General features: G+C 34.3%; 2 protein-coding genes across 2 annotated transcripts; both read right to left on the bottom strand.

The window, feature by feature from the left end:
- Positions 1-2,616: 2,616 nt before the first annotated feature.
- Positions 2,617-4,416, bottom strand: LOC148197802 (uncharacterized). Its single transcript, XM_088091804.1, has 5 exons — positions 3,980-4,416; positions 3,780-3,906; positions 3,406-3,684; positions 3,215-3,319; positions 2,617-3,129 (listed from the first exon to the last, which is right to left on the bottom strand). Exons 1-5 carry the CDS (start codon positions 4,414-4,416, stop codon positions 2,617-2,619), a joined length of 1,461 nt encoding a protein of 486 aa, XP_087947930.1.
- Positions 4,417-13,435: 9,019 nt separating this feature from the next.
- On the bottom strand, positions 13,436-21,555 carry LOC124848406 (uncharacterized). Its single transcript, XM_047326071.2, has 11 exons — positions 21,205-21,555; positions 20,327-20,389; positions 20,141-20,232; positions 18,651-19,475; positions 18,426-18,525; positions 18,193-18,339; positions 17,301-18,086; positions 15,019-17,172; positions 14,872-14,941; positions 14,197-14,345; positions 13,436-14,114 (listed from the first exon to the last, which is right to left on the bottom strand). The coding sequence occupies exons 1-11, from the start codon at positions 21,269-21,271 to the stop codon at positions 13,777-13,779; spliced, it is 4,791 nt and encodes a 1,596-aa protein (XP_047182027.2). The 5' UTR covers positions 21,272-21,555; the 3' UTR covers positions 13,436-13,776.
- Between the last annotated feature and the right edge of the window lie 3,049 nt (positions 21,556-24,604).

Raw genomic sequence — 24,604 nt, 5'->3', positions numbered from 1 at the left:
CGTCTGGTACAATATATCTTTTGCGTGTAGTGAGACTCTCATTGATGCTTAAGTCTGAAAATCATGTAGTGTTACGTCCAGTTTTATGCCTAGATGATTTTCTAAATCTATGTCTTTTCTCTTATCACTTTTGTTGTTTTTAAACGTTGAACATTTAATGGCATTTAATGCATGTTCAAAACAACAAAGTGCTTTTTACATTTTCTACCTTTCAGGTAGGATTTTATCATTTAAGTTTTTCATTAAGATACCAAACATTGATTGAAGACTTGATCATTGGATGAAGTAGATCATTTAGCTCATGGTATCGTCTATTATGTATAAACGCTTTTAGGTTTTGCTCTATTCAGTAAGTGCATTTAGCATGTTGTCTTTTATCACAAGTTTTTGAGACTTTCAAAGGCTTTCCAAAAGCATTGTCTATACACTTTTACCTTCTTAACTAAATTGAGAGTTTGACTGATTACCGTCTGGTACAATATATCTTTTGCGTGTAGTGAGACTCTCATTGATGCTTAAGTCTGAAAATCATTTAGTGTTACGTCCAGTTTTATGCCTAGATGATTTTCTAAATCTTTCCTAAGTTACTTGGTTTTCAGAGTATTTTTATTTATCACTTATATTATAGCTATTCTAATACTCTAGTGATATCATTTCATATGCTCATTTATTTTAATGTGGTTTTTTAAACTTCAAAACATATGAGAGTGTTTAAACATATCAGTCTTATAGACGATTTTTTCTTTACACGAGCAATATTTAATAAATTTCTTAACACGGGCGAGGTTTGAATAGTGTTTCAAAAGCTTTTCGCAAGGACAATGTTTAATAACTATTTCAAGGTTAGACGGTTTGCAATAGTTGTTAGACGTGTGTTCTTAATAAAGTGTATTTAAGAAAATGTTTCAAATAAGGAAAGCAATAACATAAGTATTTTTATATTGGTTCCCTCAATCTTAAGCTACGTCAAGTCTCCATTAAGAACTCTTAAGGGGTTCCACTAATATTTTTCAAATATTACAAACGAGTAAAACCACTCTTAGAGTATTATCAATCACTCTTGGTTCCAAGTATTATAACCACTCTTGGTTCCCGAATATTATAAATCACTCCTGGTTCTCCTAGTCAATCCTCAATAATCCAAGTTTAACCACTCCTGGTATCCAAGTATTATAACCACTCCTGGTATAGACCGAGTATTTTCAACCACTCTTGGTTCCCCTAGTCAATCCTGATTGGTATGTTTAGCTCAATACAAGTGCTTACAAACACAATCAGTGTTTGATTACATATACAGATTTGAGTAACTCTCATTGAGGATCAATACAATATAAAAATATGTGAACTTGTGAAGTTCTTTTTCTTACGTTGAATAGCTTTAGACAATATAAGCTTTGAGGTAGAGTAAAGTTAGTGTTGAATTACCTTTCTTATTTATGTTCTCTCTCTCCTCTTCTCTCTTCTACTTTCACCTTTTTTCAATTTTAACAACTTCTTCTCTTCTACGAATCTTCTTTATATAGCCTTCTTAAGAAATGACCGTTGGACACAACGTTGACTTCTAGATATACTTCATAAACTTTTTATGTAGTTGGTCAGACTTAGGTATACGTTGTAAAGTGATATGCTTTATCAGTGTTTTCTTTCATATGTAGCTTGTACAATCTTTTAGTGCTAAAGGTTTGAGGAAACTTTCCAAGAATGTCTTCTTATCTCTTAAGGTCTTTTTATCCTTTGTGTAGTGTTTCTGAATAAAGCTTAGTATTGACATTACCTGCACAAACACAAGAACAAAGCATGCAAGCAAAGCAGCACTTTTTCGTACAACAAACATTGATGATCATATCACATGTTAGCACGTTTTGATAAAAGCATTGTTTGAAGACAAAGTGTTTGATATGTTACACTTAGATGACACTACAAGAAAAATCCCATTTATATACGGCCGAAATCCGTATATAACATCCAAAATCCGTATAAAAAGTGATGTTATATACGGATTATATACGGTCAAAAATCCGTATATAAAAAGGGCGTAGATAAGATTACATACGGATTATCCGTATGTAATTTATATACGGATTATCCGTATATAAGTTACATACGGATAATCCGTATATAAATTATATACGGAATATCCGTATATAAATTACATACGGATATCCGTATATAACTTATATATGGAATATCCGTATATAAATTATATACGGATATTCCGTATATAATTTATATACGGATTATCCGTATATAACTTATATACGGATATTCCGTATATAATTTATATACGGATATTCCGTACATAATTTATATACGGATATTCCGTACATAATTTACATACAGCTTGACTTGAATAGCAAACCTGGTCATCCAACATCCAAAAAGAGACAATTTACAAGACCTGCCCATACCACACAGACAATTCACAAGACCTGGACATTATATCCATTCACAAATTTAATAAATAAATCAAGTCTTTAAAACATACAAACATGCATTTCACATTAATCATAATAAGAAAGTTTACATAATTGTTAATCATAATAAGTTCAAATAACATGTTTAAAGTCATTGAGGGAATAAGTGTGAGTCATACATGTCCTACTTCTAAAAACATAACTAGTAATCTCCATAAACAGTATCATCTTCTGGTTGATCTGTTGGTTGTTGTGGTTGTTGTGGTTGTTGTGGTTGTTGTGGTTGTTGTGGTTGTTGTGGTTGAACATTAGCTTGTGGCTGATTCTGGGATTGAAGAAATTGTTGTGCAATTGCGGCTGCAGGAGGTGGAAGATACTGCATCATGACACCAATAAAGCCTTGCAATTGAGAGTTCATCTGTCGAAGTTGGTCATCATGGGTTGATACTCGTGTGTGGAGGTTAAGAATGTCCTCTGCAATCGGTTGCTGAGAAGAAGATGCCTGTGTCTGTTGTATGTAACTATCGACACAGTCATCTTGAGCACTGACATTTCCAATGCCGTATACGCGTCCCTTGTACCTTCCACCAGCAACATCCAACCAACATTGGTTTCTCAATCTTTCCTCATCTGCAGGGTCTAGGGGAGCACATGTTGAAGCCCCAACGGATGCTGTCTCAGATCTTATTTGAGAAAATCTGGCTTCAAACTGTTCCTGTTAAATGAATACATGATTATCGTTAAATAGATAGACCTAAGAATTATATAACCTAATAAAGAATAAGTTAGTAGAAACTAACATGTGTCCGCCTAGACCTTTCATCGACAAATTCTCCTGTTGATGCTCGAATATGTGTCTGCTGAAATATTTCATCAACATGCACTGACCGACCAAGCTCCTGTGACTGCAAGCAAAGAAGATGTAAGTTGTTAACATCAAATATTTTTAAAGTTTATCCGTATAGAAATGTAAAAATAAATTTATATGTACCAGACGAATTGCATGCTCATGCACGCTAATGGATCCCCCAGTGTGCAAACAACCACCCTTGTCAGATGTCCTGTTCTTTTTGGCCGTTTCACATTTTTGTCTATAAAGTGGCATGTTCCACTTCTCCAAAAGACCATTCCAAACATTATCCCCCATCCAATCAGGTTTTTTTCCTTCTGTTCGAGCTTTTTTAAACATCTCAGATAATCTATGAGATGCTTTTGTGTGGAAATTTTTTTTCACCTTTTCTTCATGGTTAGACCTCCATGAAACCTTTCTCTGTTGACAAAAAAGATGAATATTGGATAAGATAATTGAGGACCTTAACATTTAAAATTAACTGTAGTACATAATGTAAATGAACACAAGTGTACCTTAAAACGCTCAAAGAAAACATCTCTTCGTGTCTGAGGTATTTGTCCCCATGTCACCCATGGCTCATCAAATTGTGCCTTGATGGTGGCTGTGATTGCTTTGGATGCTGTTTTTGTTGGATAAAACCTATACCAAAATAAAAGTCAAATATTAGAATAATACAGTATATGCTTGGAACAGTAAATTGATGTTTCCTTACCCTCCTCCAATAGGTGTAATGATTGGACGATTGTTGGAAACATCTTCAAAGTCATTGGCTGCTGAACTTGAACGTGGAGGGTTATCCCCTATAGGAGATGGTGATGGCATATTTGTGGGAGTTGTTGGGTTAGAACCAACATGGGGGGAGGGTGATCTCCATTGATCAGCAGCAAATTGTTGTGAACTAGGTGTGAAAGGAGGAACTTCCAACGAAGGTGGAATTGATGGTGGAGTAGGTGTCAAACCAGGAACTTGTAATGGTGGTGGAACAAATCTAGCAGTGGAGGTAGAGGTAGGTGTAGATGGCTGACTACTTGAAGCATTTACGTTATTGAAACGGTTTAACAACTTGACCATATAAGATTTCTTCTTGCCCTTCTCCTTATCTGATTTTGCTGAAGGTGGAATAGGAGGGTCACAACCATCTGATGCCATATTCTTCAACAAAAAACAAAATTGTGTTATTATGATATTACCTATTAAATATGCAGGGAAAATGTATTGAAATTGCAAAACCTATTATTGAAGCCTTGAAAAGGAAAGGTGCTTCTGCTACAGGATATCATAATTTATGATTAATAGATTATGAAAAACAAGTTTTTAAAAAGAGTCATTCATACACAACTTACAAGTTTGGTATACAATGTTCAGCTGTTAAAGGGAATCTTAATCTTTTTAAAGTTAGATACCCTAGGAATTCATGCACCAGGTTCGTCTCACTAATTGGTTCTAAGATTGATCATTGGCTTAAAAGTCTGGTGAGATGATTTGATCATTTGGTTTTTAAAAGGGTCATTCAGCTGCAACTTACAAGCTTGCTATATAATCATAATGTTTGAGAATAAAAGATAGGGTATCTTTTTTAAAGTTAGTTCCGATAGAAATTCATGTACCAGGTTCATCTCAACAAAGTATTCTTTTCGTTGAGTTTGGTACAATTAATAATTAAGAGATGTATAGAAACTCATCTCAACCACAAAATTCACATTGTAACCCGTAATTAGTAGAGTTAACCCACATACTAACTAGTAAGAAAGAAGTTTATGTTTGTATCCAAACTAGTAGAAAACAAATACTTCTAGATGTAATCATAAATAAAAAGATCAATCATTTCAAACATTAATCAAATTATCCGAAAAATCATTCTTAGTTCACATTACAAGACTTTTATCTTCATGTATTATCCGAAAAATCATTCTTAGTTCACATTGTTAACCTCCTTCACCACCAAACATACTAAATGTCAACATTTGTCTTACTTTCATAATTTATCTCTACAATTAGACAGATTTTTTCTTTCACTGTTGGTTAGTAAACACTCTTCATGCTCTATTCTATCTCACTCGTATGTATATATATAACTTTATAAAATTATAATTTCACTTAATATTAGTAAGAAAAGGAACCCTGACAGCATAATATCAGTTCCTTATGATATGGAGGTCTGGACAACCTCAAAGACTTCCAAAGGGAAAACATGAAAACTATCACAAAAATGGGTCACCTTTCTCATTTCTAATGTGACCCCTAGCTCTCATGTACCTAGCTTCACCATTGCTTAAGCCCAATTCATATACTACATCAAAAGAGGATACTTGTTGGACATATCAGATGTCATAACTGAGGAGATTTAAAAGTTTAATGTTCTGAACCTAATGGCTTGGCCTGGAGACACACCCTTTCAAATGGGGGAATCTAGTGTACTTATAGTGGTAGAAGAGCAACCACAACCATAACAACTAACACCACCACAAAAAAACTTAGTAAAATCCAACACCAGTACCTCATCAACAACAACAATAGCCACAACAGGACACCTCTTCAGAGCATACTTAATTTTTTAGCACTACTGTACAACAAAAAGTTCCTTATAATGAATGAACAAAGGAAGGAAGATCTGAAGGAAGCAAGCAAGAGTCTTCTGAACCAGAGGACTTCTTTGACTTTAAGATGGATGCATTATCTTGAGGAATCATTACTCAGGCTCTTTTCTTTGCTTTCAGATATCATATAATACATTGTATTAATTTTTATTTATTTATTTTTTATAGTTTGATGGGATGAGAGAAAAAGAAGATAAAGATGGGAACTAAACACACCAACGTATCTTTATCTTAACACTACTCTAACTGTAATAACTATCTCCATTATACCTAACTCATCATTTTCAATCCAAATCCATATCACTTCCTGTTTACCTCTTTTCTACCAATATTTTCCTTCCCACTACTTCTCATTCTAAACCTAACCAATAAATCAATTCAACTCCTCTTTTGTAACATCTTAGCTCTAATATTCATAATAAGATCATGGTAAAATCCAGTTGCTTCTGAAAGAAAACTCTTAAATTGCAGCCTTATTTTAGTTATCCGGTCAGGTCGAACAGAACCTTTCCCTCCCAGAGATGATTTTGAGCTTACGGAAGTATGGGCAACATTAAAGTATGTCCTCAATTCCTCAATCCTCTTATAGTGCAATTGCCACAGAGCATACTCAATGTTATGCTTCTCAGAAAAGGCATGATCCACTTCTAACACCCTCTACACCAAATGTAATGACAATGTACTTCCCATCTCCTTTGCTGTTACATACACCTTATTTAATTTGTTTACTTTCTTTAGGAAGTATAAAGGGAAAATGTAGAGGGATGAGTTTTTATACAGAGGTGCTCTCTCGTTTTCTCTTGGTAGAAATAGGTTTCAATGTGACTATGGGAAATGAGGGAAGTTGAAATAGTAAACTGGGTGAAATCTCTATAGAAAGTTATGATTTCTACTGTCATAAGCCATTAGTTAGAGAGTTGTTACCTTCTGAAAAGTGGTTCTTCACTATGAAAGTTGAGTGCTCCAAGTTTTAGCTAGTTGTGCATTTCTTTACCAGTCAGTTTATATATTTTAGTAGTTTTTAATATTCATGCCTTCTAGTTTCTTAACACTACTATGAGAATACCTTTTGGAATATCAGAGGAGCAGTTGGAGCGGTCTTCTAATATTTCCTATATGGGTGTTGGATTTAAAAAAGAGGTTATGTCATATTTCTTAACAAACCTGCACTTAACAAACCTATATATTAAACTTGCAACCAGAGGTAACACCGCAATATCTCCTATCACGTTAAACAAACCTGCACTTAACCAATTCCAAGCGCATTGAACTACTTACCTTGGTTACTAAATATTCATTTCTTAACCAAAATGTCAGTTAATGGTGTGGTTTTCTGGATTATAAACTATATCAGGTGAAATTCTCCAGCAATCATACAACATTGCACCTTAATCAATCAATTAATTGAATGTTCCTAGAGAACCTATCAAACTCTTCCTATTCTGCTTGAAACCCCTATTCGGACCAATTTCACAACGTCACATACAAATATTGCTAAACATAACTAAAACCTTATTCTAATCAAAGTACATGTTAATTTGCATTCATCATATTAGAAAGAATCATTCACCCATTATATAATCATAACACCATATTTCACAGAATCAAAGATAATGTTTAGCGCCACTTACTTTGGCTCTTCTTAGTTTCTTTTCTCTACACCACCAGAATTCTCCTAACCTTGAGATTGATCCAACACCTTCCTCTATTGTTCTATTAAAATGCTCCCAGGAAGTTCAAATGAACTTTGTACAATTTAATGCTAAACTGCATAAGAAGTAAAGTAAGGACTTTAAACATAAAACAGGGGGAAACAACACAACAAAACTCAGGAGTAAACATACCTTGCTTCAGTACCTAGCTCTTTTGCTTCACTGTACAACACTTTAAGCCTTCCCAATGAGGTACCCCACACTTCTCAACCACTTCAGCTCCTGTATCAAAGTCAAAATAAAATTTTCAATAACGAAGCAAACCATTTTCAGTGACTAGTTTTCGTCAAGACCCATTTTCAATAACAACCAATAAAACGAAACCAAAATATAAGCAATTCAAACTTACTAAATGAAGAAGGCAATAGCAGCTCGATCTTATCTCTTCCACTTCGAAGACCCCATCACCTAGGGTTTCTAAATTCGCGATTTCAAACCTCGAAACAACAACGAGCAAAAATAGGACAATGTAACAACACCGAGAGAAAAGATAACTCAAATAAACCTCAAATCTAAACGATTCAAACTTACCAGGACCAAAACGCAACTACAACTCCAGCTTATCTCTGCCACTTCGAAGAAACCAACCTAGGGTTTCCAAAGTCGCAATTTCAAACCTCCAAAGAACAAAAAGAGAAAACGAAAACAAAAATAATCCTCAAAGCTTCGATTACTCACTGTGTTCGACAAATGAAATCCGAATCTACGAGCAGTGACGTCGAGTGCGGGTTTCACTGAACAAGAGCCTCCCTGCAGGCGAGGTGGACTCACAGCGGAGAAGAGAGTGCAGTGAAGAAGTGGACTGCAGCTTCGACAAGAGGGAGAAGAGGCAGACTGGACTGAAGCTTCGAGGACAGGAGGGAGAAGAAATGTTTTTTTCAGAGTGTGGGAAATTTTGGAGCTTTCACTTTCATTTTTACTTGGTTTTCTATTACGTACGCATATTACATACGGATCTTCCGTATAAATTTTTTTTTTTAATTATATACGGATTTGTCCGTATATAATGGATTTCCCAATATCCGTATGTAAAATCCGTATATAATAAGTTTATTACATACGGATTTAATCCGTATATAATGATCCGCGGGTAACTAGCTATTTTCTTGTAGTATGATCTTTTAAGCTTTTGTTCCATAAGGTCGTCTAAGCTCAAGTATATTATTTAGTAACGCTTAGCAAAGCTTGATGTTCAAACACTTTATCATTTTGATTAAGCGTTATAATGATTAGATACTCAGTTATGAGTTCTATACCATTTGGCGCTTTTATGTTTTATGTCTTGGACACGTTTGAGATATCAAATAATTATGTCTATCTTTTGATGGCGTTTAGCGTGTTATATTTAAAGATGGCAACGGGTCAGGTCGGACACGGATAGTGTCTACCCACAACCTGACCCAAAAAAAAATTTACCCGTTACTCGACCCGCTACCTGCACGGATACCCGCTTAAAAAATATTTGTGGGTATTTTAAAACCCGCAGACACCCGTAGATACCCGCAAATATTTAAAAAAATATACTTTTATAAATTTTTAAAATAAAATTACAAAAATATATAAAATATAATATAAATTAAATTAAATATAAATTTAATTTTAATTTTAATTAAATTTAACCTTATAAAATATAAATTAATTTTAGTTTTATTTAAATTTAACTTAATAAAATATAAATTAAATTTTTATTTTTATTTTTTGTGGATAGCTGATATCTGCGGTTACGGATAGTATAATACTCGCACCCGATCCGTTTATAAGTGGGTATTAAAATACTAGTTACCCACAACCCATGGGTAGTAAATATCCGCGAGTACAACCTATCCATCGCGAATTTTATCTGAGGATACCCGCGGACGCAAATTTTTTTGCCATCCCTAGTTATATTGATATCATAGATTATTCGTTCCATCAGACGTTTAGTGGCACAATGCATTTGGATATTAACTTTAAGGCTTTAACATTTAGCTTAGAATTCACATGTATTGTGTTTCCATCATATCAGACGTTATTTGCGTTTAGAAAGATTTTACTTCAACCATTGTATTCTTTATAAATTTTTATCTTATTCAATATACTGGATATATTGTTATACATGTTTCATCCAGTACAATACTCTGGTATATGTCAACATTTAAACGTTATATCTTATGACCAATATTTTGTTTAGTGTTGTTTGTTAAATTTCAAAACATGAGTTATTGGACACTCTAGTCTCTCTAGATGATCTTGTCTTAATAGGGATCACTATGATGAGAATATGAGGTAGTAAATGAGGAGTGTAAAGTTAATACTCAAGTAATTGTTCAAGACACGGCTAGAGATGTGAGTTAAATAGAGACATTTTATGAACATTGAAAGAAAGGAGAATCTAGGGGATCGAAAAAAATGGGTATAAAGGAGAGCTTTGAGGGAGAAGGAGGACAAGACACTTTGAGTGCTCTAGCTGATCGAACCTTGAACCTTTTGGCTAGAACATAAATTCTCACAATAGTTAAATTTGAAGATCACATTTTGAATGTTTTTGGCTAATCAATCTTAGTACTTTTTGGCTATAACAACAAAAAAATTGACAGTTTTTTTTGCAATTCATTTTTGGTCAGTTGTCTTTCTTTTCTTCAACTTGGAAGTTTTCTTCAAAACTAGAGTTGATAAAAGAACCATTGTAAATCCTTTTTTGTTGACTGAGAGACTTCACTTCAAATTTCCATCTTCAAGGCTTTGTATGTTCACCAATGAACATAGAGGTGCATTTAATTCTCTTTGTGCTTTATTAAATGTTTATAAATTCTTTAAGAAAAATCTTAATAGTGGAAAGACGAGACTGAATTAGAGAGCTTTTAACCTAACTATAATAAGACATAACACCTTATAAGAGAGATAGTATCTCCAAAGTTGACATCGATGCGTCAAAATATGATCAATGTGAAGCATTTTTAGCGCATCCTTTAAGAAAATTTTTACATTGACTTGTGCTTTTTGAGATCATCTTGTCATATATGTAAAGATGAGAATATCCTCTACAACATAGAATAATCTCATAAATATTTTCATTAGGTAGAATGTTAACTTAAAATATTATGTTCATATGTATCGTCTTATTATCATATAATGCAAAGAGATCATATGTATTGGTGATGTTTGTTAGACGAAGCTCATCGCATGTCACATGATCTATCTTTAATAAAACTTGTGTCATATATTTATGCTTTATTCTTTACCGACACTTAATCAAAATTTCAGGATGTATTAGATAATATTCTAACACAAGTTGTGTTGATTGCTTTTGTTGAGAAATTGCTTGGAGTAGACTTTGTGTTGACCATCATTGGAGCTTGTAAAGAATTATTTTTCTTCTCCATTACACCATTTTGTTTTCAATGTTGTTAAAGAATTTAAATAAAATCTTTGAACAGAAACTTAATTAATAATTTTTAAAAGGTTTTAAATTACTTACTCTTATACACAACTTACATAAAATATTGTTTTTAAATAACATAACTATGTTTTTACAACTTTGAGACTAACCTCAAGCTAACATGATCACACTTTCTATGTTAAACTCAATGATCTCATTTTATTTTCTCAAGAGGTAAGAGACCTTTTAAGCTTACAACATGTTTATATATAGATTTTATAAAAGTTGCATTGAGTATTTGTAACAAATAATTTGGTTTCGAATTACTCATTGATCTTTGTCAAAAACAACTTGAGACCATGATCATACAATTGATGTATGCTAAGTAAGTTGTAAGTTGTGTTTTATACCTTTACTACAATAACCTTTTTCAATAGAAAGTAAGTTATAAGTAATTGACTTCACTGTTTTTCCTTTGGATCAGGATCCACTTTAATTGAATCCCTTGGTTTTTTATTTTTGAGTAATATCCTTTTTCATTCATATGAATGATCACTCTTATTTTTATCCTTTTTTTTCTTTATCAAAATCCGCTTCATTCATATAAATGATTATCATATCATTGACTACTTTTAGTTTTGTTTTAAGATCATAGCCCACTTCATTTATAAGTAACATCCACAATTATACCTAGCTTCATTATGTCCTTCAAAATCAAAAACAGTTATTGTTTCTAATTTAAATTTTTATTAACATATATTTAAATTACTAGTAATAATTATTAATATCAGAAAATAATTTAAATTAACATTATGAATTTATAATTCACTATATAATTATTTTCAGCATCTTAAACTTCATACTAAAAGCATTATTAATAAGTATGACTTAATTTAAAAATCGTTCTAAAGTATACGACTCCCTCTATCATCATTTAAATCAACATTCTAAGTTAATATTTTAAATATTTTATTATTTTAATTCTTAGCATAATGTTAAAATAATTATTAGTTATAATGATTACTCATAATCATATTTTATAACATTTTTAATGATACTTAAAAGTTCCAATTAGACATAAATAGTCATGAATTATAATTTTAAATATTTTATTAACTTAATTTTAAAATAAGTATTAATTATTGTTGTTGTTATTATTATTATTGATAATTATAACTTAGATCATGATACTCATAAATTCAAATTAAATATTAATAATCATTAATCATAATCACTTCATTCTTATTGAAAAGAATTACCAATATTTCTAAAATTTATGTTTTTAAAATTTTAAAAAATGTATTAAATATATTTGTTGAAAGCAACAAATCTTTCATAAATCAGACATATTTATTAGTTCTTATTAAGTATAAATTAAACAAACAACAATGATAAGAAAATAATAGTATATTTTTGGTGTAATAATAGTGCAATAACAGTGGACAATCATCTACTACAAATGTACAATAATTTGGTTACATTATTGATGATAAAGTTGAATGTTAGACTCTCCTGATTTGGTAACAAATGAGTTGTATAACGGTTTGGGTTAGAATATATAACGAGTGGTTGGTAGCAATCACCCTGAGTTATTAGATGATAACTTGGGTTGACCTTATCTCACAAAAGCTAAATAATTAAGTTTGAACTTCATTTTCAAGGTCCAATATGATTTCCAAACCCACATCGAGTTGGATAACTTTCTCTATCACCTTTAAAGAAGGACAGAAGAAAGTGTTCAAACATATAAAATTAACTATAAACCTAAAACTGTAAAATACTTTTTGTTTTCAAAAGTGAGTTAAGACTATGTTAAAATTAATTTAAAATTAATTTAAAATCAATTAGAGTTCTGTTGTATTTTACGGATTACAGTGGCATTTTTAAAATTAAATATGGTAGAAATATTTTCGTGTCGACCAATAAGATATATTATTCTTATATTTAATGGCTGAACCTTAGCGCAACTATAAAAAATAATAGAACTTGGTCGTCTCATGAAGGTATTGGATAAGTCCAAAAAAAGTCAAATAATTATGGAGTGTGGGATGGGGGGGACTACTGTTATTTATGGTAATCACTCATAGGCTATGGGATGCACCAACTACTGCCACATGCTAACAATGATCCAAAATTGCTTTCTTTCATTTATGGTATCTATTTCATTCCACCAAAAGATACAAGATGATCCTCAACATCATTCAAAAATACATTAATAATTTACATTAATTATTCTCAATTCTCATAAGCAAGCTTCAAAATAAAATTACTCTTTAAATATTCTCTAATTACTAACACGACTATTTCTTTAGAATAAGTTTAGCACATAGACAAATCCTTGTTATGCTAATATATATATATATATATATATATATATAGACAAGTTCAATAATTTTAGATTAATTTAAATTTTAATCTTACGAATCGATACCACTGCAGTGCAATACTTAAATTTTATATTTTATATTAAAAAAGATAAGAATTGAAACAAGATAGGGAAATGAAGAAGAGAATAAGAATTTAACCCTTTAACAAACCACGATGGATACAATTAATTCTCTTTGATTCTATTGTGTCTATCCCCCCCACCCACCAAAATCATCCACCATATAATAAGCATAGCTTCCTCGTTTATATACACTCATCAGTGACTGACTGACTGACTATGTACACACTCGTCGACGCTTTCAAAATGTAAATCTATTATACACCTATCGTAAAAAACAGATGTATTCAGATATTATAGCTATGCTCTAGCGGACTGTACACCATTTCATCCTTTATCCCCCCAAAAAACAAAAAATTCGCAAAATTTTACACCTAATCTACAAGCAATTAACTATCAGTCTTCAGGGCGTTGAATCTCACCCATCATGATCCGGTTACTGGAGACCTTGAAACCAAGAAGAGAAGGATCTATCTGTTTTCCTTTCTTCCCTTTCTTTTTCCCGCCTCTAGCTGCTTGTGCTGCATCAGATGATTCACTCCCAACTCCACTGGCTGCATGCGAATCCACCACTACCTCAGGAAGAACGGGCTTTTTCAGCATGTCTATAAATGATGTCTCTGACACAGCACCTTCGCTGAACGAAGAAGATCTAAACCGAACCTCCTTCTTTCCAGCAGCCTGAGCATCTGTCATGCTACTCATTGACGAATTTGCAGACGGTTCTCGTCTCCCTGCCATACAATTAATCTTGTATTTCAGACTGCTGAAATGTTCTTAGGTAAAATGTTAAAATGGGTTGAGAAAATCACATACCTTCACTAGCTGTGAGATTTATTAAATTATTTTGATTGACACTGGGTGCGGATGGCTGGTCTGACTGGACATCAGGTGAAGATAAAACCCGAGATACATGGGGGCGCTTAAGGAAAGTGTTATCAAAACCTTTGGTTGAAGGAGGTATCCTGCCAATAAAAGATAAGCAAACATCTTTAATAATTTTTTTTCCAACAATAATGATTCAATTATATCAATTTATCCATGTATGCATGCATATGAATTAAGACGAATGCATGAACCTAGATATACCCAAATTGCCATCCCTTTTGACAATAATAACTCAAAAACATAGACAATAACTAGAACAAATTGTCATTCTTATGCTACTACTATCTAAAATGTAGCCCCAGCCCACGAAATCCTACCCAGTTGCATTCAAAAAGTGTATAAAATAAATAATTATCGGCAAACTACTTCAAGTGTGGGGAAAATTTCGCAGGTAGTGCAAAAGTTTCAGAACAATAGTATCGGCAGACTATAACAACCTACGGCAAGGCCTACTGCTAAATGATAAACAGGAATAGACAAAAACATGTAATGCAAACCGGTCAGCCAGAGAAATTTATGGAACCCAGTTAACCATATTCAATTTGGACCTAAAGGAACGTTTGCATAAAAAAAAAAAAAAAAAAAAAAAAAGAAAGATGCTACCTGTCACCCGAAACCTCATCTCCTCGTGAATTATTCAAACCTATCTCTCGACCAAATGAGCCATCACCACCTGCAGAATCTTGTTTATTATTTTCAACCATCATACACAGAACTTCAACAAAAAACAACAGTTGTGTACTACATTACCTGCACTGCTCAGTGAGCTATGTCTACTATGGGCAATTGCAGGTAGTTCCATGGAATTCATGATGCTTTCCACTTGCTCTGACATATCCGACATCCCCGGAACTAAATTATTCATTGTGCCCATATATTCATGTCTCTGACCCTTATTTGCCTCTAACTCAAGCAAGTCTTTTTCCATAGATGATTTACCAATCTGAAAAGGAATTCTGTAATTGGGATGTAAAGGGTCCATATTTGCAGATAACAGTGATTGTTCTTCAAGTAATGAACCAGATCTAGACCGAAGAGGCATTCTTTCAGTGTTCCCTAGACTGTTGTATTGGTCAGAGATATGCATGCTGGACAAATGATCATGGATTAAGGCATTGGAATTAGTACTCTGCGCCCTTTCTAAAAAAGGGTCATTCAGATGGACTTGCTGATGATCAGGCTGAAGCTCAAAAGGATGCATTATTGAACTAGCCTCGGGAACATGCCAAGATTTGTCACTTCTTGATGAAAGAGGATGCCATTTATCAACAGCTGATGGTTGTGCGGATTGCACACCCAGTTTTTTATGAAGTAGGTCCATAAAACCTCGTGCAGAACTGTCTTCATGAGAACCAACAGATCCAGACATGTTCAGATCTGCTGATGAAACAGCATCGCCTAACTCTCTTCTCTGCCTCACAGCTTCAAGATGCTGCTGTAATTGTACCCGGGGATCAATCCAACTATTTTCCACATGTCCATTGTTGACATGGAGTGAACTCTTGAAAGCATCAGGGTGGTGACCAATAAGATCATCAGTTGGTTGTAGATGATGAGAGGATAAAGAATCCATTTGATCACCTCGATGTAAATAGCGACGACGGTCATGTAATTCCCTTCCTTGGGAAATAGGTGCAGACCTCTCAAACATCATAGGATTATCATAGAACCCTCTCTGGTTCTGCTCTGGAAGATTCCTCCCCAAGTAATTTAATTGCTCCTCTTGTGTCACAAGCCTCTGCTGCTGTTTGTGTATATCTGAAACATTAAATCCTGCTGAAAGACCTAGTTGATGGGTTCCAGGATTTCTAATCAACTGTCCGGTTTCATTAATTGGCCATGACCTACCAAAATGCCTTTCTCCATCTAAGCCTAACTGCTGTCTAAGAGCCAAAGATAGCTGCTGTGCTTGCAACTGATCTTGCTGAAAATGAAGCTGTTCAGAAGGTAATATATTACCATGCCTTGCTTGCAACAAGAGGTCTGACAAATCAGCTTGTCTTCCTTGGGCAGCATTGAGACCCATATTTGCTTGGATAATATGTTCCATTGACGGATCAAGGTGCCTTAAAGAATGTGAATTCAGATGCAAGTCATTAATATATCTCCTCATTTGTACCTGATCTAACAGGTTATCCCTGGAAATATCATGTTTGGACTGCCCAAAATTGGGATCAGGGATTGGCTGCTGCATAAACTGTTCATGAAGCAATTGTTGGACTTGAGACTGTTGCTGGGGCTGAAGTTTCATTTGTTGGTGTAATAATTGTTGGTGATGCATATCTTGCTGTTGCTGTAACTCAAGCTGGTATTGTTGAATCTGATGTTCCAGAATACGTTCAAAATCTGACCCAGAATTCTGCATCATCTGCTGTAGGTTGGAGTTCATGTTCTGCGAAAGTGCATAACCTGGAAACCTATCTAACTCTGACCCATTAAGATGACCAGGGAAATGATTAGATATATTACTCTGCTGCTGAAGCCTTTCTTTCTGAATTTGTCCAATATGGGAAAGGAACTGATCTTCCTGAAAATGTCTAATTGTACCATATTTATCACCCCATTTCTCCCTGAAAGAAGGTTGATTAACCATACCACTAATAGAGCTTTGTTGATCAGTAAAAGAAGCATCTCTATCCATTAATGGATCTAGAAAATGACCCTGATCACCCAATCTCAAGGAACTATTGGAAGATTGTGCACGCCTTAAATGAGAACCATCTCTGAGTTCAGACATCAACAACCCAAATGGGTGCAACTTATCAGCTTCATGGTGAGAATCACTCAATGCAACTTCATTGGCAAGAGATTTGCCGGTAGGATGAGAATGCAATGTATTGACATCCATGGGCCTCATCAAAGGTTTATCATTTATGCTTCCGGCCAATTTTGACAAAGAGATATCTACAAAAACAAATATATGAATAAGAAATAGATGCATATATCACAAATAAGGCCACATAATTTGATAAGAAAAATAATAGTAAATAGACATGACAGTAGCAGTATGTATGAGAAAGACAATAAATTACCCTCATCGTGTGCAGCAATATTACTGAAGCCCTGATCATCAGAGAACTTGACCTCAGAGTGATAACTATGATTGGGTATTTGAGCAGGAATACCAACACTTGAGCTAGTATCAGGTCGGGAAGAAGACCAAGGTTGATCATCGCTAGCAGAAGACCCATCATAATCAAAATTATGCACATCTACTTTTAGGTTCCTTCCAATGGCATCAGAAGGTTCTGATTGAATAACCCTATTACTACCAGAGCCTAATCCTGACTTGACTTTCAAATGAGGCATAATGTCACCAAGTTCATGAAATGGTGATCCTTCAGGAGCATCTGACAAGCGAACAGGCAAGTCCATTCCGAAAAATCCTTGTTCGAACCACAAAATAATGTCAATCCCAAGAAAGGGTCCTTGAATTTCCCCTTGAGGATCCAGATAGCACAAACTCAACTCCTCAAGAGCAATAACACTTTCAGGCACATATGTCTTCTCATTAATTTTGAAATCCTGTTGATTAACGTTTGGAGTTTGCTGCAGAGATGAAAAATCAAAGAGAGTGCGAGAATCATCAGGTAGACTGCTATTGATTTCAGAACCACCAATTGAGTCAACACCATTCCGATTAGCATGTTCCAGAAAAGCTAAAGATTGTCCCTGATGGAGATCAAAAGTTGCTGATTCCACAACTTTGTTTCCTGGAATGCTTCCATCTCCAATGATGCTGACAGAACTCTCATCTCTGCCATGAACACCAATAGCAGGCATATGTTTCTGCTTGCCTTCTTGAACAGTTGCAACTTCTAAAAATGATGATCATGTGTATTCAATCAATATGTGTAAAAAAACTGAAAAATCTTTACTTTCAACAGACTAGCACAGTAGAATATAAAAACATTGATTTCTCACCCCCAACAATGTTTCTCAATAAACCACCAGCAGTTGATGCTGAACTAATTAATATTTGATCAGAATCATCCGAGACACTTCCTGATATAACCTTTGCACTACTGCCAATGGAAGGTTGTTGTTTTCCTTCACTTACAAGAACAGGACCTGAAATAAGCCAAGGCAGGAGACAGATAAGAAAGAGTAAGCTGTGAATTATTTTACAGTAATAAACAAATCCATGCATACGTTACCTGAAATATCATCATTTGACCCTCCATCCCTTCCTCTAAAGGAATAGCCCGCAACTTCACTGCTAGTAATTTTTCCTTTCCATATTTCTTTGAGGACAACCTAAAAATTGCAAAAAAATATAATAAATATCAATGCTGAAAAGAAAATTACCCTTCAAGCAAAAAATTGAAACACATTGGTAAGGCATGATGGAAGTCTTGCTTCATGTTTTGCATTTCACACACCTCTTCCTCAGCACCAGGAGCAACAAATGATAATGGTTCAACAGCACCAGGTTGAGTGAAGGGCGATATATGCTCCATCTCAGAAGGCAGGCTATCAAAATTTGGATCAACCTTTTGCTTGCGATATATGTCAAGGAGCTTACCCCTCGGGTAGTAATACGAATCAGCACCAAGGCTAGACTTCCCCAATATGGTTTTATTCCTATCCACAAGTGCAGATCCAAGACTCGAACCTATAGGAGACCTTACAATTTGTAAGTTTCCATTAATGTTAGCCCTTCCTCTTCCTGGTGAAAATCGCACATTGGAGCCTTCTGTACGTCCTTTCTCCAGCCCAAATCCAGGTGCAGCACGGTATGTAGCCACACCAGCAGCTTGAGCTTCCAATCGATGTCGTGGCCTCCATTTATCACGAGAATCAGTGTCACGGTCAGACCCAATGCGATTGCCACCAACAGAAGATTGTTTTTCAGTGTGACCATCTTCCTTCTCAACATCGTTTCTTTTTTCACTTCGAGAATCCTTCTCTTTATCTTCAGGACCCCATCTTGATGACCACTTATTCTCTCTTCTAGAGTCATGGCCAGAACCACGGCTCTCATGCCAGCGATCAGAGGGCAAGGATCTATTCTCTGATGTTGAAGTATTCTCCAAACGACGATCTTCTTTTCTACGATCCCTTCTCCCAAGCAAGCTTGTTTCCCTCTCCTCTTCACGCCAGCGGCGACTGATGTCAACATCAGGAGTTGTCCTCCTCCAGTCTTTCTTGTCCTGGGACCCCTCCAAACGCCAACTATCCTTCAGTATGGGATCAGTTGAGTTCACCTGAGGCAAAAAGCCAAGTAGAGATGTCATCCTATCATTTATCCAAGGTTGTATCAAATTCTACAGTTTAAATAACCACTCAAATTTAACACTGAGAACAACACATAAGAATTCAGCTTTTCAAAGAAAACCTGATTAATCGACCAAATAGATATTTGTATTAGAAAAATGTCTAGAAAATCCTACCGTGCAAATTGGGAACCCAAATCAGCAATTATAGTTTAAACTAGAACCCCATGATTACATGAGACAGATGGGTCCAGAAAAACACTTTGTGATTAAGTTGGAAGAATATTCTAAATTAAAGAAAACAACTAAAACTCAGTACAAGAAGATGTATCCTCTCCACTTTATGTTTAATTACAACAGTACCAGGCAAATAGCAAACAAATATCACAAACTCTTAAAATTGCCAAAAAAAAAAGACTAAGAAATAAATCCATGATCAAAATCCCTTCGTCTCACTGATTACAACAAGTTCAATGTTGGTACTGTAGGAAAAAAAATGCATAAACAATAGTGACATGTTAAACTCACGTTTCTGAAATGACAAACTTTTAGTGGCCAAAATGATTTAGAATAACAATAGAGACACGGATAGATTTCATGAAAGGGGGAGGGTATCCAATAGCACAGGCAAAACCATAACATCAAATAATACGTACCCCCACCGGATTGGTAGGTGTCCTTGCATCAACAGGTTTGGAATACAGCCACTGTGGGGATAGGGGTATGCTGTTCTCAGATGACAATTGATCTGAAAGTAAAATGTTTCATCAATTAACCATAACAATTTACAGCAAGAAATAAACACGACTAGATTTTAGCTGAGACAAAGATAAACACGATACCTTTCGAATCATCAAGTAGCGCTGCAATCCCTTTCTCCCCACCATGTCCTCCGGATGCTTCATCTAACAGACCAAAATGCAAATTAACAGACATGTCATTCCAATTTATTATCTTTTTAAAAAATGCCTAAAGTACAGTAACATAAAGTGGATAAGAAGTATTTTAAGAAAAACAAAATGCAAAAACAAATCAAAACAAAAGGCAGTTATATTGATTCCTCGTAAGGTACAACGAGTAGCTTCTGAAAATATATCATAAAAGTGCTTAATGACGGGATCTGCAATATCCATCCAAACTTACAATTACATATCATTAAAACCTTTTACAAAAAGTCAACAGAAAAATCAAATCAACCAGCCGCACACGCCGAAGAAAACAACCCCACCAACAACACAATCAAATCAGGTTACTTATGCAATAAAAAGAATCACGACAATTCCAGATTCAGATTATCAAAAGCAGCAAAGTGAGCTACTCCTAATCCCTCCAAAAACGGCCTTAGAAAACCACACTTCTCAGCAAACAGCAGTACATACATCACAATATATACTCACTAAATCAAATGGACGCTAACATAGATCAATTCCCAAGGTAAAGTCAACTTAACCCATAATTAAAATAAAAACACTAACAAAATCACATAGGAAAAAAAACAAAAATAAAAAACAAACAAATTGCAGAGCCACAGAAGCATGAACAGGCCCGTCTGTCGGGCGCGCAATTGACACGCAGAACAAATCGCGGATTGAGATTCAACGGATCCAGACAAGGAGATCGAGCAATGATTGCGAGACAATGAAAACGTGTGTTTCAACAAACTCGAAAAAAAGCCCTAATCGAAAGTTAAAGAGAATTAAAATGAATCAAATCAAATCACCTCTGAGGGAATCAGAAGTCTTGGAGAGGAAGAGATCGTCAGGGAGATTGACCTTGCCGTCGCCCATCGCCGTCGAGTTCGGGATTGTCAGAATTCGGAAAACAGAGAGATCCGAAAACGGAACGGAAGAAGGAGAGGAAATGCTAATAGATGAAGGAATGCGAGAGAGAGATAGGGTTGAACGTTGAAGTGTGCGTCGAAGATTGAAAGGGTAGGGTTTGCGAATTGCAGGGTATAAGATAGATAGAGAGAAGGAGAGAGGTAGAAAGATAGAGCGAAGGAGAGAGAGAGAGAGCGAATGAATGCGGTAAGGGTTTGAGGGCTCAGGGTGTGTGGTGTGGTGTGGTAAACATCAGAAGCAACCACGAGACTGTCATATATTATTGCATTTTTTTCTGTTTTAGTTTTTTATGCAAACGTGATATAAATGATAAGAAAATTTTAATCTACCTATTTTAATTTCCAGATCGGATAAATTAGTGTTGGGTATGATATAGTATTTTCAATAAGTCTTTCTAAATATTCGGAGCTTGCGACTTTGTCTCTGGAAATTGGACTTAGTTTATAGGTCAAATTTTTTCCAAATTTAAATTATTTCATAATATTCACAATGCTTAAATTCTTTATATTAATTTTATGTCATAATATTATAACAATTTAAATACTTCAAAAAAAAAATTATTCTAATTTCAAGATCATAATATTAGTGTTTAATTTAATTGTGTAAGTTTTAGTACTTAAAACATTCTCTCCATTAATGTCTCTAGCTCAAAACATAGCTTTCTTAAACTACATTAAATATACTAATGAAAACAAAGGAATCAACCGCTATTTCCATCGAATTTTTTATGATAATAAAAAATTAAAATACAATTAAAAAATTATATATTATGATAGTTATTAAGATTAAAAAAAACATTATTAAAATTTATATTAAATTATAAAAAGTGAATACAGAAAAGAAACTATAAAAAAAATATTTTTATTAATTTTTATAATGTTATAATTACTTAATAAGAATATTGTTGTAAAGAATTGAAACTGTAGCATCCCATCTATAATATTCGAAAAAATAAGGATTTTTAAAAAAAAAAATTAGTTGAAAGAAAATAGGAGATATAATTTTAGTAGGTTTAGTTATTAAAAAAAATATTATTATTATTAGTTATTGTAGATATTTTAAATGATATATTGAGATATTATTACATATAATTAGATATTATGGCTAGATAATAATAATAATATATATTATTGATAAACTCATAATAAATTAGAATAAAATGTATTATTAAAAGTGAGAAAATATTAGAAATAGAGTTGAGTGGATTCATAAATATTAACATATAGAGAAAGGGGTGGTTTTGTGTTTAGAAACCCTGGAAACTCTAAATCAAAGAGAGAAAACAAAGGAAGAAAAGAGATGGGTGTTTTGGGAGAAGAAGAGAGAGAGCGACAAGAAACTCTTAGTGTAAAAGGAGAATGGTGGTGTTTTAAGATTGTAGATAAAACCTTATGATTGGTCAAGGTATGTGAAAGCTTACCTATGTTTGTTTATGGTTGTATATTATATGTGTTTTTGGTTATTTTGGATTGATAATCCTTGTTGATACATGTTTATATGATTATGATTATATGTTATTATTGTTAGACAAGGGTTTGTGTATGCATGGGCATAATGTTTTTGTAATATTTGTGTTGGGTTTTCCCTATGAATGTATGTATGGTTTGTTGGGTTATCCCAATAGAGGGTTTGATGCTAAGGGAAAACAAAGTTATGTTGTTTGGGGTTTCCATGCAAATATATGTTGTAAGTGTTGGGTTATCGGGATCCCTTCCTATGTGGAGAATAAGACAAATAATGTGGACCATTATGTCTCACTTTATTTTAGTGGAGATGAGTTAGATTAATAGGGCACACTAAAGTCATTTGAAGAGAGGAAAAAGCCAAGTGAGAGAGAAAGGAAGGTATATAGTTTTCGCATAACATATAACTTGCATTGGTGTTTTCATTATTGTGAAGTCGTTCATCGTTGGATCGAGCTGATTTTTGGACAATTGGTTCCATATATGTGTTTCTTCATTCTGATTGTTCAGATCGTCAATTGGAGGTCCAATTTGAGAGAAAACAATTAGCAGCTCTATTTTGGAGAATTACATAAAATCTGCATTGGTGTTTTCGTTGTTGTGAAATCGTCCACTGTTGATTCGAGCTGATGTTTGGACAATGGGTTCCAGACATATGGTTCTTCGTTCTGACCACTCGGATCGTCAATCAGAGGTCTAGTTTGGGAGAAAACACTCTCGCATAAGCAACTCTATTTTGGAAAATTTTCATTTTCTTGGTTCACATTTGTAAGCACTATGCTTAGTTAGTTTGGCTGATCGAAAACCCTATTTTCATGTTTGGTTTAATACGTATTTTGGTCCCTCTTTTCGTAGGGTCTGTTCAAATTGGTCCTACTTTTTTTCAAAAGTTCACTAAGATCCCACTTTTCGCAAAAACTATGCACGTTAGTCCTTTTTGGTTACGGCGTTAAAAAGACTAACGGCACAGCTGCCCAGCTGGCACAAAACTGATGAGCTGTACATTTTTTGTTGAGGTGGCACTGTGAATTGGTGATTCAATCCAGTTACAAAATCGAACCTTCAAACCTGCTTTTTTTTTAATTTCTAAAAAAGGGGAAGAAGCCTAACTGTGTATCCATTCTCCTCTTCCAATTTCTATCCAACCAAACAGGTCGTATGAGAAAGACATGCATCCTGATACTTGTTCCATATCTTTCAAAAACATTTTCCATGGAGTTTAAGCTTCACCCAAAGCTCAACTTTCTTTTATGCTTATTCATCCTTACCCTTTCATTTGCCAACGCTCAAGCTACTACCTTTGGATACTGCGGTACTTCCTCTCTCTCTCTTTTATTCTCTTTCAAATTGTACCCCTCAATTCTGATTTTTTTTCGCCCTTCACATTGATCCCCCATATTAAAATTTTACACTTTATTTTTGGGGATTAAATTGTAGTCGGACCCAATTTGTTGATAACTTCTGTTTCTGTCTTCGATTCCATTGAAAATTTATGCAGCTGATGTGAACTATGTCGTGAAGGTGTCTGGAGTTGAAATCACACCAGACCCTGTTGTTCGTGCTAGGCCTGTAACCAACAAACCCTAACTTTTAATTTGGGAAAAACAACCATGAATCCTCTGTTTTCAGGATGAATCACCAATTCACAGTGCCACCTCAACGAAAAATGTACAGCTCATCAGTTTTGTGCCAGCTGGGCAGCAGTGCCGTTAGTCTTTTTAACGCCGTAACCAAAAAGGACTAACGTGCATCGTTTTTGCGAAAAGTGGGATCTTAGTGAACTTTTGAAAAAAAGTAGGACCAATTTGAACAGACC

Source organism: Vigna umbellata, chromosome 5 (genome assembly GCF_029865625.1).
Source record: "Vigna umbellata cultivar VRB3 chromosome 5, Vumbellata_1.0, whole genome shotgun sequence".
NCBI lineage: Eukaryota > Viridiplantae > Streptophyta > Magnoliopsida > Fabales > Fabaceae > Vigna > Vigna umbellata.
This window is presented reverse-complemented; position numbering and strand designations above follow the sequence as displayed.

Bases quoted from the DNA above. Each gene is read 5' to 3' on its own strand.
- LOC148197802 (XM_088091804.1), bottom strand. From the start codon at position 4,416: ATGGCATCAGATGGTTGTGACCCTCCTATTCCACCTTCAGCAAAATCA. The intron at 3,685-3,779 runs GTACACTTGTGT...TTTTGTCAACAG, and splicing joins TTTTCTTTGAGCGTTTTAAG to AGAAAGGTTTCATGGAGGTC. The intron at 3,130-3,214 runs GTTAGTTTCTAC...TTCATTTAACAG, and splicing joins AAAGGTCTAGGCGGACACAT to GAACAGTTTGAAGCCAGATT.
- LOC124848406 (XM_047326071.2), bottom strand. From the start codon at position 21,271: ATGGGCGACGGCAAGGTCAATCTCCCTGACGATCTCTTCCTCTCCAAG. The intron at 19,476-20,140 runs GTACGTATTATT...TTTTTGCCTCAG, and splicing joins CACCTACCAATCCGGTGGGG to GTGAACTCAACTGATCCCAT. The intron at 14,346-14,871 runs GTAGCATCTTTC...TTTTATTGGCAG, and splicing joins GATGAGGTTTCGGGTGACAG to GATACCTCCTTCAACCAAAG.